The 16,994-nt window shown below is 48.0% G+C and overlaps 1 protein-coding gene across 4 annotated transcripts in view; it reads right to left on the reverse strand.

Annotated features, from left to right (window-relative positions):
* LOC120978601 (sarcolemma associated protein) overlaps positions 1-16,994 on the reverse strand; it is a 136,039-nt gene that overhangs the window by 58,015 nt on the left and 61,030 nt on the right. For all 4 annotated transcript variants that reach the window (XM_040406839.1, XM_040406838.1, XM_040406837.1 and 1 more), the window contains 2 exons: positions 15,726-15,821; positions 1,305-1,376 (listed from right to left, as the gene is read on the reverse strand). In XM_040406839.1, the coding sequence (XP_040262773.1) occupies positions 1,305-1,376; positions 15,726-15,821 (168 nt within the window). The remainder of the gene's footprint in view (positions 1-1,304; positions 1,377-15,725; positions 15,822-16,994) is intronic.

Here is a 16,994-nt window from a genome sequence, read left to right on the forward strand (position 1 = left end):
TTTATATTGCTGTAATAAACGGAAGATTTCTACTGCAAAGCATCTACAGTGCCGGATCTTTTCTTTTTTTCATTACGCTGGAATTGTAACTTATTGCAAATATTAACATTCACTCTGTCAGTGGAAATGGTCTGTTTCACTCAGCAGTAATACAGTAATTGTTCAGTACGGGAATGAAAGTGGTGTCAGAAATTCAGCCATAGTAAAGTAACTGCTCCTTTCTTTCTCATAAAAAAAAAAAAAAAAAGTTGCTTTTATTGTTCGGATACCAGGCGATCTTTGTAGCGCGACAGCTCAAGGATCGCAATGTAACAGTGTTAGCATAGAAATGAATAGGGGTCACAGCGCAATTTTCCATATGTGCTGAGACAGGATAGCAAAAAAAAATTTAAAAAAATCCAACGCTGCTGGATATTTCTGCAATTTTGGGGTCATGGTAAACATGAGTGTTGCGCTGCGACCTGATTCCTTGCTACACTGCGACTTAATGGCTATCCATGGGCGCAACAGCTGTTGTGTGACAAAGATCGCCAGGTAACCGAACTCTAAAGGGCCATCAATAACAAACAGACATTGGTCCGCCACTACACACCCTCGCTGATCAGCCGTTACCTTGTACTGGAACTACAGGGGTACATTCACTGTGTACTGGAAGGAGCTGGAGACTGCAGCAGCACACCGACTGACGTAAACGGGAGCAGTGCTGCAACTACCAGCCCCATCTACTACACAACACGTGGAGCTGTGTATTTCCAGCTGTTTGGAGGAGATGCCAGGTGTTGCACACCTGCCGATTGGATATTGATGGCCTACCAGTGATGGCTAACTTCCGGCACTCCAACTGTGGTAAAACTACGACTCCCATCATTTCTTTGAAGTTCGGTGAACAGCCAAGCAAGTGTGCAGCTGGAGGTTAGCCATCACAGGCATTGGCATCAAAATCCTGGACAACCCCTTTGTGTGCGAGTGGCACACAATTTATGATCACGGTAGCTCTAGTATTACCCTATGTGCACACTTCCAACATTCAGTAGTTAAAGCAAATGAATGGAGCATTCTGTACTCCATTCACATCCAGCCGAAAACAATCTGCGCAGAATAATGAGCCCGCTGTGGAAGGTAAAATGCTGTGGATTTGTGTTTGTCTCTGGATGTAAAGATGCTTCCATTCACTGACAGCAAAAGGAGACTTTAAAAATGGTTGGGATTTAAAAGATACATGCATATCTTGCCATTTCCCAACCATAATACTGGAACACACCATCTTTGGTATTGGTCCTAATATTACAGACAGCCAAACTTACTTTTGAATAAGCTTGCAACTGGTTCCCCATGACTTCTAGTCGTGATAGAAGCCGGTCTTCATCTATCAGGGCCTGAAAAAAAAAAATATATATTCAATTTCATGACGAAGTAAAGAAGTGTCGGCCACTGCCTCACCCTTATGTCTACTGAGAATAAAGTTACACACGGTTGCAAATGGAAGAGAAAAAAAATCCTGACTCACTGATATAAATAAATACATAAAGGGACTCCGGAAGCAGAGACATTTACAGTTGCAAGAAAAAGTATGTGAACCCTTTTGAATGATATGGATTTCTGCACAAATTGGTCATAAAATGTGATCTGATCTTCATCTAAGTCACAACAATAGACAATCACAGTCTGCTTAAACTAATGACACACAAAGAATTAAATGTTATCATGTTTTTATTGAACACACCATGTAAACATTCACAGTGCAGGTGGAAAAAGTATGTGAACCCCTAGACTAATGACATCTCCAAGAGCTAATTGGAGTGAGGTGTCAGCCTACTGGAGTCCAATCAATGAGATGAGATTGGAGGTGTTGGTTACAGCTGTCCTGTCCTATAAAAAACACACACCAGCTCTGGGTTTGCTTTTCACAAGAAGCATTGCCTGATGTGAATGATGCCTCGCACAAAAGAGCTCTCAGAAGACCTACGATTAAGAATTGTTGACTTGGGGGCGTGGCTTGCTAGGCATGTGAGCGGTCGCACGCTGCGAGAGCTCCCGCATCTGCCCGGCCATTAATCCTGGATTTATCCTGTTTTCAGTGGAAACATCAAGCCTGAACAGTTGGAGATCTGCGCAGATTAGTGCGATAACCGAGACTGAGGATTCGGTCAGCGAGAAGGGCGGACATGTCAAGGAAAAGAGAAGGCAGAGGGACGGATAAGGAGTCCCAAGATGGCGCCGGGCTGAGCACGCCGAAGCGGCGAGAGCGCAATGCAGAATTGCAAAAAGAAACAGCGGTGAAGCTGAGTAAATTCATGAGATCCTCTCAGGCTGCCAACAACAGGCTGCGCCAGGAGAGTCAAGATGAAGTACCGCCGGATCAAGGAGACGACTCAGACCATGAAGAGCGAGTTCCCGCCACTACAACGCGGCAGAGCGCCAACAGGTGCGCAGCTTTGCAAGTGAATGGAGAGGAGTTGGAGCGTGAAGCCGGCGATTCGGAGTCTGGAGAACCCACGTTAAAAGATGTGCTACAGTACATGCTATCTCTAAATGCGGCAAGTCCCTGAGTGCACTATTGGTTCAGGTAGGCGCCATTAAAGAGGACATTTCTATCATAAGACATGACTTCAGAAAACTGGCTGAACGTACCACAGCCCTAGAGGATAGAGTGGGGGAGGTGGAGGATGAGGTACAACCTCTAAAGAGGGACACTGCAGAACACTCCAGATTGTTAAATGTTATAATGGCTAAACAAGACGATATGGAGAACCGTCTGCGCCGCAATAATGTTCGTATTGTAGGAGTACCTGAAAAGGTGGAAGGGAGAAATCCCACCGAATATTTTGAGGCATGGCTGAAGGAGAATGTGGGGCAAGACGCCATAACTCCACTGTTTGCAGTCAAACGCGCTCATAGGGTGCCAACTAGGCCCTTGCCCCGAGGAGCACCGCCGAGAACGGTCCTGGCCAAATTATTACATTACAGAGACCGAGATGTACTTCTGCGCAAGGCCAGGGAGCTACAAGACCTGTCCATTGATGGTCACAGAATCTCATTGTTTCCGGACTACTCCATGGAAGTCCAAAAAAGGAGGGCTCGCTTCTTAGAAGTTAAAAAGAGGCTGAGAAATCTGGAAGTCCCATACTCTATGTTATATCCAGCTAGATTGCGAGTAGTGGCTCTGAATACTACCAGCTTCTTTGAAGATCCTAGGGAAGCGGCAAAATGGTTGGATAGAAATGAACGCCAGATCAAGATGAAGCTTCAACTTCCTTCCTAACTAATGGGACTCAGTTTTCACTCTGCAAGTGATGATTTGAATGCTTTTTCTTTTTTCTTTTCTTTTTATGTTTTGTCCTCCCTCTCTTTCTAAAATGTTATACATACATATATATAGATCCTTCTCGTTAGATGGGATGCGGAGAAAGGAGGGGGAAGGGAATGTGATATGTCAGGATGTAATGATCGTATATTGCAGTATATCACGGTGAATTTATATGCTGTTGCGCTGCCATAGAAAGACATGATTGTCTTACCTTGCTTTATATCCAAATGATGATCCAGATATCACGGGCAAAGTACTACACTGCATTTCTAACTTGTGGTAGTTATGTTATATATTCCCGGGTAAGATGCGGGAAGCTTTAGGGCGACGGGTTATAAGAAGAAGTGTGTGTGTAACAGTTCTTTCAATTGTTCGCATTGATAAAATAATACTAGTAGTCAGTTCTGACTACGCTCCTCTGGCTAAGTAAGCTATTGGCCGGTGCTTTGCTGATCTCTCCGATTGGTGCAGTATTTTTCCACAGGCCTTGTACTGAGGCGGAGGGTGGAACCAATCGGTTAGCTCAGAAAACCGTAGTTCGTTATGGTGTTTTGCCAGCTAATGGCAAGTTTACAACTTGGGGGAGGGTTGGGGAAAGTTATGAGAGAGGGTAATTTTGGGTATGACTGGCAATTTGACTGGGTGAGTGTGGTATGGATGGTGATGTGCCTCCCTCTGGGGCAAAGAGAAAAAGATATTGAGGAGATTGTTTTCTAATACTAATGGCTAATTGCATTAATTTCCTTAGCTGGAATGTTCGGGGAATCAAGGAAAAAAATAAAAGGAAGGCGATTCTGGAAAGCGTCCGTCCGCTACATCCTCTCATATGCTGCTTACAGGAGACACACTTGCTGCCGGAGCAGGTACACTTGCTTAAGTTGGCCTGGGTGGGGATGGGGTTTCACTCCACATATTCTACGTATGCTAGAGGAGTCAGCGTCCTGATACATAGAAGTATTCCGTTTTGTTGTATCTCTAGCAAGGTGGATGCTGATGGGTGTTATGTGTGCTTATACGGTACACTCTATAACCGGCCGTGTGTGATATGTGGAGTGTATATCCCGCCCCCATACTCTCCATTAGTGATCAGGAAGGTTTTAGCCTTCATGACAGATTTTCCAGGGGTGCCAACCATCATAATGGGGGATTTTAACAATGTAGTAAGCCCTGACATTGATAGGGTGGGAGCAACGGAAAGGGAATCCCTGGGAGAATATACCACATTTGGAAGACTCATACAAGAAGTGGCCCTAATAGACATATGGAGAGAGAGAAATCTGCAGGAGAGGCAGTATTCATGTTGTTCTAGTACATTTGGATCGCTGTCCAGGATAGATTTGGCTTTAGTAAACTCTGAAATGGGGGGTTTAATACAAAAAATTGCATATCTTCCGCGTCGGCTGACGGATCATTCCCCTTTGATGGTCTCAGCTGCTTTTAGGCCTGCTAGAATAGGACAAGGAATGATGTGGACATTTAATCCATTCTGGTTATCTGTCCTGCCAGAAGTAGGTAGCATTAAAGAACAACTAGAGGAATTCTTTAGGATTAATTTGCCTACCACCACTAGATCAATAGTATGGGATGCCATGAAGGCTTTCATGCGAGGGTTGCTTATAGCCCAAATTAGCAGGAAGAAGAGTGAAACCAAAGCTAAGGTCCAGGCTTTAATGCAGGCGGTGGAAATAACTGAAGCTAATTATGTAAAAACGCCGGATGATAGGAGTAGAGAATTGTGGAAGGGGGCGCAAAAGGAGTTAAATGACAGATTGCTAATTAATGCCAAAAACAAACAATTCTTCCAAAAACAAGTATACTATGAAGAGGGGGAGAAGACGGGAAGAATGCTGGCTCTGGTATCTAGGGCACAACGACCCCCCAGTTATATAGCGGCCCTTAGGGATACAGCTGGGAATTTGTGTAGTAACCTGGAGCAAATACTGGAGATCATGAAGGGATTTTACTCTAACCTGTATGTGTCTCGTCTGGCAGCCTCAGATGAAGAAATAGACTCATTCTTGGATGGGCTTCACATGCCCACTCTTACCCCTGACCAGCGTATTAAATTGGATTCTCCTATAACAATTACTGAGTTGGAGGTGGCGTTATCAAATATGTCTAACAATAAGGCTCCAGGAGGTGATGGGTTGCCGGCGGAGATATACAGGCGATTTGCCTCAGTCATGCTGCCTCAGTTGTTAGAGGTCTTCAAGGAGGCGATGATACAGAAAAAACTGCCCCCCAGCATGACTGAGGCGACGATTGTGGTCCTTCCAAAGGCAGGCAAAGACATACAGGAGGCCGAGTCCTATAGACCGATATCACTACTTCAGGTGGATATTAAAATCCTGGCTAAGGTTTTGGCTAATCGCCTGAACCAGTCTATATCCAGTCTTATTCATACGGACCAGGCTGGATTTATGCCAAACATGTCTACGGCAGTTAACATCAGACGCCTCTACTTAAATATTCAGAGTAAGGGACGTGCTTCGGATGCGGCGGTCGCATCTCTTGATGCGGCCAAAGCATTCGATAGTGTAGAATGGAAATACTTATGGAAGGTACTGAGGAAGTTAGGGTTTGGCCAATCTTTCATAGGGTGGATTCAGCTTTTATATGACAAGCCTTCGGCTAGGATTAGGGTAAATGGCAATTTATCAGATAGCTTCACACTATATAGGGGGACGAGGCAGGGTTGCCCATTATCGCCTCTGCTATTTGCGATTGCAGTCGAACCTCTAGCTGAAGCTATCAGATCCTCTGCAGGGATTAGAGGCTTTAAATACGGCTCCTTGGAGGAGAAAGTGGCATTATATGCAGATGATTTATTATTATTTATGGATGATTGGAAAACCTCCCTCCCGGTAGCGATGGAAGTTATTAATGGGTTTGGGAAAATGTCAGGCTTATGTATCAACTTGACTAAGTCCGTGCTGATGCCACTGAAGGAGGGTATAGATGTCGGGGACTCTTGGGAGGAGGGCTTACAGGTTGTGCATTCTTTCAAATATCTGGGCATTCAAATCTCTTGTAATGACTTAGATTTTGAGAAATTGAACATCTCCCCTCTTCTCCAGAGGTTTAGACAGAAGGTGAATGCCTGGACAAAACTGCAGTTATCCATTATAGGTAGAGCAAACCTAGTAAAAATGATATTGATGCCACAGCTTCTCTATGTGCTGCACAATTCTCCGGTATGGCTTCCCCTGAGGATCTTTTATGTAATTAATGCTATTTTTAGGGACCTTATATGGAAGAACACCCCGCATCAAGCTGGCAACTCTATGTAGGCCAAAGACCAATGGAGGCCTAGGAGTCCCGGATCCGTGGATGTATTACCTGGCAGCACAAATGCAGCATATGAGGGGATGGGAATCGACGGATGGCTTGGGTACTGCTAGTAGGATTATTCAGTCATTGGTAGGATGTAAAAATTTGAGATCTGCTCTGGAGGAGGGTACTTTCCATGCATTAGGTGGTAAATACCGGATATTGCAAGCCATTCATAAAACGTGGTGGAAGGTTAGGGAAATAATAGGGATACAGGGCTACTCTGATATCACTCCTCTATGGCCAAACTATATGTACACAGAAGTGAATAAAGTTAAAGGGATTAAGGTATGGGCTGATTCTGGGCTTAAATATATGTGTCAACTCTTTGATAATGATGCCCTTAAGGAATTCTCAGGGTTACAGCAAGAATTTGGATTACAGAAATCCCAATTTTATCTTTATTTGCAATTTAGGCACGCCCTACGTGCTCAAGAACAGGTAGGGGCAGTACGTCCTGCAAAGAAAAATTCAATAGTGGATTTGGTAAAATCTGGGGGAGGCACAGCGGGAGTAATATCCCTTAATTATGCATGTCTTATGGAAGCGCAATTTAAAAGACAGGAATTCCTGCTTTATGATAAATGGAGGAAAGATGTCCCCGATTTGTCTGAGGAGCAATGGGATACGGTATTGGAGGAGTTCACACAAGTAGCGGTGAGCGAAACGCAAAGGGTATCGCAACTCCTATTGCTGCACAGAGTATACAAAACGCCTGTCCTATTGAAAAGAATGGGGTACAGAATGGATGATTGCTGCCCGAGGTGTGATGTGACGAATGCTGACCTTATCCATATGATGTGGAATTGTCCTAGGCTAAGAAGATACTGGAGTGGGGTAGTGGGGACTGTGAAAATGGTTTGGGATGTTGAACTTCGTATGGATATTGTGACGTGTATTTTGGGGTGCGTGGAGGTACCAGGATTGGTGCCCGAAAGAAGGCTAGCTATAGTAAGAATCCTTTATCAAGCTAGGAAGGTAATCGCGTTCCACTGGATAGATGTTCAACCACCAACAGTGGATGAGTGGGTTAAAAAAGTGCATGTACTGATTAGCCTAGAAAAATGTGTGTACCAAAAAAGGAACTGTATTAAAAAGTTTGAAAAGATATGGTCACCTTGGATTCAACATTATAACTTACAAACATAGGAGAGTGAATGTGAGGTGGAGTGAAGAATATATGAGAGATATGAAGGAAGGAGTGGTGTGAGAGGAGAAAGATTAAAATAGGAATGGGATATCGATAGGGTAGGTTTGGAAATTGAATGCTCCAGGATGAGGGGGTCATACAACTGGGGAACCTGAATAGGTGATCTTGTAGAATTTGCCATATTGCTGAAAATATGTTACACTGTTCTGAACTATTTAAATGGGTAAACATATTGTACTGAACTGAAATGTCAGATCATGCGATACAGAATATTTTTTATGCTTTTGTCTCAAGGGGTTATGTTGGGGGGTGGGGGGAATTGGGTGGACAGTGTCTTGTCTGTGTTTAAAACTGAAAAATTTTCAATAAAAAATATCTGATTAAAAAAAAAAAGAATTGTTGACTTGCATAAAGCTGGAAAGGGTTATAAAAGTATCTCCAAAAGCCTTGCTGTTCATCAGTCCACGGTAAGACAAATTGTCTATAAATGGAGAAAGTTCAGCACTGCTGCTACTCTCCCTAGGAGTGGCCGTCCTGTAAAGATGACTGCAAGAGCACAGCGCAGACTGCTCATTGAGGTGAAGAAGAATCCTAGTCAGATAAAGACTTACAAAAGTCTCTGGCATATGCCAACATCTCGGTTAGCGAATCTACGATACGTAAAAACGAGATTTTTGTATAACTTACCAGTAAAATCTCTTTCTCGCTCTTTCCTTGGGGGACACAGAAGACCTTGGGTATAGCTCTGCTCCCTAGGAGGCGTGACACTAAGTGAAGACTGTTAAGCCCCTCATCCACAGCTATACCCTCAGCCTGGAGAGAGAGACTGCCAGTTGCGTGTCCAAGTAGTGAGAAAAGGCAAAGTCCAAAAAAAATTGGAACCAACAAGCCAACTACCCTAAGGGTAAAACAAACTCTGAAACAGTCAGAGAAGAACAACGAATGGGTGGGTGCTGTGTCCCCCAAGGAAAGAGCGAGAAAGAGATTTTACTGGTAAGTTATACAAAAATCTCGTTTTCTCACCCAATTTCCTTGGGGGACACAGAAGACCTTGGGACGTTCAAAAGCAGTCCAAAGGGGGAGGGACCACAGCACCAAGGCGAAGCACCCGAAGGCATCAAAAAAACCCGCCGCCTGCAGACCAGGCGGCCCAAGGCAGCATACGCCGAAGCCCGAGTATGCACCCTGTAGAACTCGGTAAGGTGTGCAAGGAAGACCAGTGACCGCCTTGCACAAATGGATGGCCGAAGCCTAAAGCCTCCGGCCCAGGAAAAAACCGACGGCCCTGGCCAAATGAATGGTGACACAAAAAGCAGAACCCTGCCCTTGGTGCGGCAACCACAACAAGAGCCACTCTGAGATAGCGGAAGAAAGCCACCCTGGAGGCCGTCAACCCTTTGCGCGGACCTCCTGGAAACATAAGAGACCGAACGTCGACAAGAGTCGGAGATCTCCAAGTAAAAAACTGCAAGGCCCAAACAACGTCCAAATCGGTGAAGTGTCCGTTCCCGGGGGGGGGGGGGGGGGGGGGAAGGGGAGGACGACTGCCTCAATGAAATGAAGGACAAATACCACCTTCAGAAGGAAGGAAGAGACGGAATGGAGAACAGTCCTGTCCTGGGGGAAGACAGAAGGCTCGGAACAAGAAGGGCCGCCACTCAGGCACCCGTCAGAGACACGATGGCTACAGAAACCCAACCGTACAGGACAGAAGGAGTAGAGAGAACTTCTGTAACGGCTCCAAGGAAAAATTGGAGCGCCAAGAGCCCAGTATGTAGTTCCCAGGACGGTACCGAAGGGCAGTACAAAGGAACCCAAGAGCCGCTCCATGGAAGAAGTTCCTGACAGGCCCAGAGGGACGGGGAACGCTGAAAGAGGAAGGACAGGAATGACACTTGATACTTCAAGCAACAGAGTCCCAGCCTCAGGTCCAGGTCGGACTGGAGAAAGACAGAACCATGGAGAAAGGCAGAGTGGGGGAACGCCCAGCTTCCCACAGAACCCCAGGTAAAGCCCTAAGTCCTACCACAGATCCTGGACGAAAAACTCGGCTAGAAGCGAACACTAGCGAGCCCACTAGAGTCGCCTGGGCAAGCGGGTGAAAACCCAAAGATCAGGCGCGGACCAGTAACACGGGTAGAACAGTCGGTAGAACTGGTCCCGTCGGCCCCCGAGCAAGGTTGTCCCGTATCCCCCCAGAGTGGGGAAGCAGAAGGACAAACGGACAGGAACCGAAGGGTCCGCCCAGCAACCGCCAGGACAAGACAGGCTAAAGCCGAAGCCAATGTAGCCACCACAGGAAGACAGACTACAGTTCCGGTGTGGGAGATCAAAAGACAATCCTGACCAAATGGTAGTCCTCCCAAGTTACCGAGAAGGTGAATCCAGAGCCGAAACATTGCCTAGAATGGAAAAAACGCAATCTGCACCCAGCGGGAGGACAGAAGCGGTAGACCCGGTAACTAGGCACACAGCTAGTACAGCCAGTGTGGACAAGGGAGACTGAAAAGGAACACCATAACCATCCAAATGAACAAACATGCTCTCCCCAGAGGGAAGGGCAGTGAAGGAACAGCCTCTGAAGCGTGGCCGGAACAGACGCCACATCGGAATGATCTGTACCGAGTGGGAGTCAAACAGAGCCGGCGAGAAAAGGCAGGCGAGACAGAGGCCGGTATAACACCCTCCAACCAAAAAAGGGGGAGTGGGCAACAGAGAGGCCATAGGACAGCTCAAAAGCAGAACACCGCTACACAGAGACGCCCGGTTCACCGCCACGCAGAAGGCGAATACCCTGAAGAACCCCAGGTGGAGGTCCCCCGGACCTGTATAAGCGAGCACCCAAGAGAAGTTGGGTGACCTTCCCAAGAAGAGCGGCCCGAACCTGGTAGCAGATCAGACTGAAGCACCGAGGGCGCCAATCCGGAAAGAATCATACCACACTGCACCAGAATGATCTCCTTAGAGAATAGTGCAAGGCTTGCGGCAATCATCATATCCCAAGAGAAAAAGAATGTCGCAGGAGGAAGGAGGCTACATACGAGTAGCCCCGTAAGCAGTGAGAAGGCCAACCCACCTACAGGACGAGAAGGCATACACGGCCCAAACAACGCACAAGAACGTCCGCTCACTGCAAAAATATAACACCGCGAAGAGGGCCAGCCACAGAGTGCCACAGTACCTACGGGAGTGCAAACTGAAAGGAGATATGCACAAGACTAATATGGAATGCGATGGAACGCAAACTGACCGCCCCGAAAGGGAGGAAATGTACCTGGCAAACTGCAGTGGGCAAGAATGCAAAGGCCTGCCCCAAAAAGGGGGAGATGCCCAAGGCCGTACCTACGTCAGAGAAGTAGGGCATACCATACTTCGCCCAGAAAGGCGCCATGCACATGGCCACACAGTATCCAGCGGAAACGCAGGAGGTCCACCTAGGGAAAAGGGGGACATGCATAGGGCTATCCTAGCATTAGGTGAGTGTGCAACAATTCACCCAACACCGAAATTTCGTGAGAGTGTAACTACTCCGCCAATGAAGGGAAACATGTGCAAGTCCAGTACAGCACATACAAGGACAGCCTTGAATCTTGTGAGCGTGCAAAATTCCACCCATGGAATGAGGGGTGGTCACGCACAAGGCCAGCACCGTATCCAAGGGGAGCGCAAGCGTTCCGTCCATGTTAGAGGCCATGCTCAAGGCCAGCAACGTATCTGGTGAGCGTAGTATGCCGCCCAGAAAAGGAAGGGGGGGGGGGGGGGGGGGAATCATGCACAAGGCCAGCATCGCATTCAGGGAGAATGCGAGCAGTCGGTGAGAATGTGTGTATGCCACCTGAAGGAGGCATGCCCATGGCCGGCAGCGAATCCAGTGAGAGTGCGTACACCGCCCACGGAAGGGGGGTCATGATGTGGCCGACGGTGGATCCAGAGAGAGTGCATGTATAGGGGTCATGCACATGGCCAACAATGTACAGGCGAGAGAACAACCACCGACCGAGGGAGTGTATGTATGCCGCCACCCGGGAAGGAGGCATGCCCAAGGCTGGTAGTGAATCCAATGAGAGTACATCATATCGCCTATGGAAGGTGGTCATGCACATGGCTGGAAGTGAATCCAGTGAGAGTGCCGAATGCCGTCCACAGAAGGGAGTCATGCCTATGGCAGGCAGCGAATCCAGAGAGAGTGCAGCGTTCCGCCTAAGGAAGGGGGTCGTGCACATGGCCAGCACCGTATCCGGTGAAAGTGCAGTATTCCGCCTAAAAAAGGGGGGTCACGCACATGATCGGCAACGAATCCAGTGAGAGTGTAGCGTTCCGCCTATGGAAGGGGGGCACGCACATGGCCGGCAGCTAATCCAGTGAGAGTGCAGAGTTCCGCCTAAGGAAGGGGGTCGTGCACATGGCCAGCACCGTATCCGGTGAAAGTGCAGTATTCCGCCTAAAAAGGGGGGGTCATGCACATGATCGGCAACGAATCCAGTGAGAGTGTAGCGTTCCGCCTATGGAAGGGGGGCACGCACATGGCCAGCAGCGAATCCAGTGAGAGTGCCGTGTTCCACCTATGTAAGGGGGACGTGCACATGGCCAGCATTGTATCCGGAGAAACTGCAGTAGGCCGCCAAAGAAAAGGGGGATCATGCACAAGGCCAACCCGCAGTTAGGGAGAGTGCAGTATCCCGCCCAGGAGGGGGGTCCTGCACATGGCAGGCACCATAACTGGAGAGGGTGACGAATGTTGCCTACAGAAAAAAGGCATGCACCTTGACCAGCGCCGTAGCGCGGAGAGGGCAAAAAAACCCCCAGAAGGGGAAAAAAGAACCTGGCAGCGCCGCAGCCGGGGAGCGCGACACCATGCCGCCTATGGAAGGGGGGCATGTATACAGGCAGCACTCAGAGATGAGGCTGCAGCGTCCTGCGCAGCCCACAGTCATATATATAATAAATAATTTTTTTTTTTTTTTTTAACACACAGCCTCACTGAGGCAGATGCCACCTACAGGGCACAGATCCACCCATACAGGCCCATCCTCTGTGGGCGGGGGAACCTCCAGGCGGGAAAAATTCGCGCCTGGAGAAGTTCCAGCCCCCCACAACAGAGGCCTGAATTTTTGCGGCCTAGTAGGCCGTGAAGCTGGGGCCTAAATTTTTAGCGGCGCCCGGCGAACCGGGGCCGCACAGTATTTAAAGTAGCGGCCGGGCCTACGGAGCGGCACATACCGGCCGCGGGTGCCCACCCCGCGGGCCGGAAGAGCCGGGGCCTAAATTTTTAGCGGCGCCCGGCTGACCGGGGCCGCAAGTACTTAAAGTACCAGCCGGGCCTACGGAGCGGCACATACCGGCCGCGGGTGCCCACCCCGCGAGCCGGGGACCCGGATAGAGCGGGATCGTCTTGAAGTGGAACACAAGACTTCGGCGCCCGGCCGACCGGAAGGTTCCGACGGTCGGCCGGGGCTGTTGAAGCGCTCCTTTGCAGGCCGCGGTGCCCACCCAGGTGTCCGGAAGTCAGGACCCTGCACCCGGCAGCCATTTTACCCCTGGAGCGGGCCCCTGGCCTAGAACAGCGCTCCATATGATTTCACCCCTGCCGGCAGCTACAACCACCTTTCCCCTGGACCGGTGCCCGTGAGAGCAGGGAGGGTCAGTGGCAGCAAGGCGCGGGCCCTCTGGCCCTAAAGTAGTGGCCGGTAAGAGGGAGGGGGACCCTGAGACCGGGTCTGAGAGGGTGGGACGCCTGCATGACCCCTCCGTCAGGGGCAGCTAGGTGCGGACCTCCGCAGCTCCCTAGGCATTCCTCTTGTAGGAACAAGGGTGCCAATGTCCTGGAGGCCAGGAGAGAGGGAGCAGATGTCGCCCTGCGGCAGCCCAGGGCCAGCCTAGGTCTAGCAGGGACAGAAGGGTCCATAGGCCCAGGTAAGGGTCAGGCACGCAGGAGACCGAGGGGGGGGGGGGGGGGGCGTAGGGCTGGAGAAGCCAATCTCTCACCATAGCCGTCTTCACCCTCGGTCCGTTCCAGCAGGGTCGCCCCTTCAGCTACTGGCACCGTAGTGGCAGGACGCCGGGGGAGGGACTTGGCGTGCGGGCGACCCTTGCGCTGGCGGGATGCAGGGGAGCTGGGCTGCCCTGGTCCACCTTGCCTTCTGTGGGGGAGGCAGCAGTGCGGGTGACCGGCGCTGGTGCAGCTCAACCCCGGGAGAACAGAGAGGTCTAGTGCGACTCTGTTATCCCTGATGATCTGGAACAAAAAGAAAATAAAACAAAGTAAAAATCTAAAAATGAAACAAGGAGAAACCAGCCCTGCAGAGCAGGGAGTGTCTTGCCTCCTTGGACACTAAGCAAAAACTGGCAGTCTCTCTCTCCAGGCTGAGGGTATAGCTGTGGAGGAGGGGCTTAACAGTCTTCACTTAGTGTCACGCCTCCTAGGGAGCAGAGCTATACCCAAGGTCTTCTGTGTCCCCCAAGGAAATTGGGCGAGAAACACTAAACAAGAATAGATTTCATGGGAGGATACCACAGAGGAAGCCACTGCGGTCCAAAAAAAACATTGCTGCACGTTTACAGTTTGCACAAGAGCACCTGGATGTTCCACAGCAGTACTGGCAAAATATTCTGTGGACAGATGAAACCAAAGTTGAGTTCTTTGGAAGAAACACGCAACACTATGTGTGGAGAAAAAGAGGCACAGCACACCAACATCAAAACCTCATCCCAACTGTGAAGTATGGTGGTGGGGGCATCATGGTTTGGGGCTGCTTTGCTGCGTCAGGGCCTGGAAGGTTTGCTATCATCAAAAGGAAAAATGAATTCCCAAGTTTATTAAGACATTTTGCAGGAGAACTGAAGGCCATCTGTCCACCAGCTGAAGCTCAACGGAACGACCCAAAGCATAGAAGTAAATCAACAACAGAATGGCTTAAACAGGAGAAAATACGCCTTCTGGAGTGGCCCAGTCAGAGTCCTGACCTCAACCTGATTGAGATGCTGGGGCATGACCTCAAGAAAGCGATCACACCAGACATCCCAAGAATATTGCTGAACTGAAACAGTTCTGTAAAGAGGAATGGTCCAGAATTACTCCTGACCGTTGTGCTTGTCTGATCTGCAACTAGAGGAAACGTTTGGTTGAAGTTATTGCTGCCAAAGGAGGTTCAACCAGTTATTAAATCCAAGGGTTCACATACTTTTTCCACCTGCACTGTGAATGTTTACATGGTGTGTTCAATAAAAACATGGTAACATTAAATTATTTGTGTGTTATTAGTTTAAGCAGACTGTGATTGTCTATTGTTGTGACTTAGATGAAGATCAGATCACATTTTATGACCAATTTGTGCAGAAATCTAAATCATTCAAAGGGTTCACATACTTTTTCTGGCAACTGTATGTCATGGCAGGGGATATGCCATCACTTTCTGAATGGTGGTGGGCCGACCTCTGGGAAAGGGGACACAGCATGGATTCTGAGCTGCAGCTCTTGCACTCTTCCCTGCAGTCTGATGCCACACAGGTGGAGGGTGGACCACCACCGCACACAAAGTGATCCTAGCAATAGGTTATCACTTTGAGATGGTAACACCTCCTTAAAGTCTATGGGATATGGAAACAGTGAGTTACTGCCCATGTGTGACCACTAAGCTCTTCAATGCTTAGGGTCATTGATGGTTCCAGAGACCAGACCTCCTAGATATATCCCATAAATGTCCAGAATGGAAAGACTTCTCTAATAAGCACTACTAAAACCTACTCAACTAAAAATACACAACTACGATATTAAAATATACAATCTGTACGTCCATCAAGACACTTTGGTCTCGTTTTAGGGAGAAATGGAAGACAAAATAGCAGACACCAATAGTCTTCAGCCTTTCGAAAAACTCATGAGGTTGAAGACCATTGAGGAAAAGAGTAGAAATGGAAGAGCCTGCGTCTTTCTGATACCTGCCAACTAGTATCTGAAGCTTCTTGTGTATTGGCTAATAGCCTCTGAAGAGTGGCCAACTTCTGTTCCAACATCTGTTCCCGATGTAAGGCCTCCTGCAGAAAGAAGTGAGGTGCGGGTCAGAAATCAATCATCCTCTTAGGAGATGGCATGCATTCAAACAAAAAATTAACAGCAATAGAAATGTACACCAAATACCAATAGCTCCAAATCTAGTAAATGTTGTGCATATACAAATGAATTCCACCACACCAAACACGACATACAATTAGTCTAAAAAAGTATTAAAAGATATACATGTTAAAAATAGCAGCGGAATACATATACAGGGAAGAAAAAGAACGACAAATACTGTGTAAAAAAAAAAATCAAAAAAGTCAAGACTCCTAAACATGTGGTACTAATATAAAATCACTGTACCCCACAGTAACAGATACATTAAATATCATAGGTCACAGAAGGCGACTGTACTATACAATAAACTCCAAATGGGAGTGAATCCAACACTGACATACAATATACATGAATAAAGTGCCGAGTGCCATATATCCTATATCAAGACCATGGAGGAGTACAAAGTGGAATAAATAATACCAATAATTATGTGACTAATAAAAATTACTTTTTTTAGACTAATTGTATGCTGTGTGTCGTGTTTGGTGTGGAGCAATAAGAATGTGTATAATAAAGAATTAAGAAAGTGATAACTTCCCTGTTACTAGAGATTTATACAGAACTGTAAGGTTTGGGGGCGAGACTCTGGTTCCTTCCATCACAGTCTGTGCCCCAGTTACTGAATGTGTTTCATGTTTTGTGACGTCACTTGATTTTTCACCTTTTATATCCATACACTTTGGCCTCATGCACACGGCCGTTGTTTTGGTCCGCATCCGAGCCGCAGTTTTGCCGGCTCGGAGGAGGACCCATTCACTTCAGTGGGGCCGCAAAAGATGCGGGTGGCACTCCCTGTGCTGTCCGCATCCGTTGCTCCGTTCCGTGGTCCACAAAAATAAAATAAAATATATAACCGGTCCTATTCTTGTCCGTGCTTTGCGGACAAGAATAGGCAGTTATATTAAAGGCTGTCCTTGCCATCCGTGTTTTGGAGACCGCAAAACACACAACGGTCGTGTGCATGAGGCCTTAGGAGAGATCTGCCTTCTGATAACTACAAGAGGACGTTCTCCTGCGTTCATGAGGGCGTTTCTTCACAGTCCGGTAGCTGATGTCAGCAGAGTCAGGTTAGAGGAAGCTTATCGGCCTAATGA

This window comes from Bufo bufo, chromosome 9 (genome assembly GCF_905171765.1).
Source record: "Bufo bufo chromosome 9, aBufBuf1.1, whole genome shotgun sequence".
Lineage (NCBI taxonomy): Eukaryota > Metazoa > Chordata > Amphibia > Anura > Bufonidae > Bufo > Bufo bufo.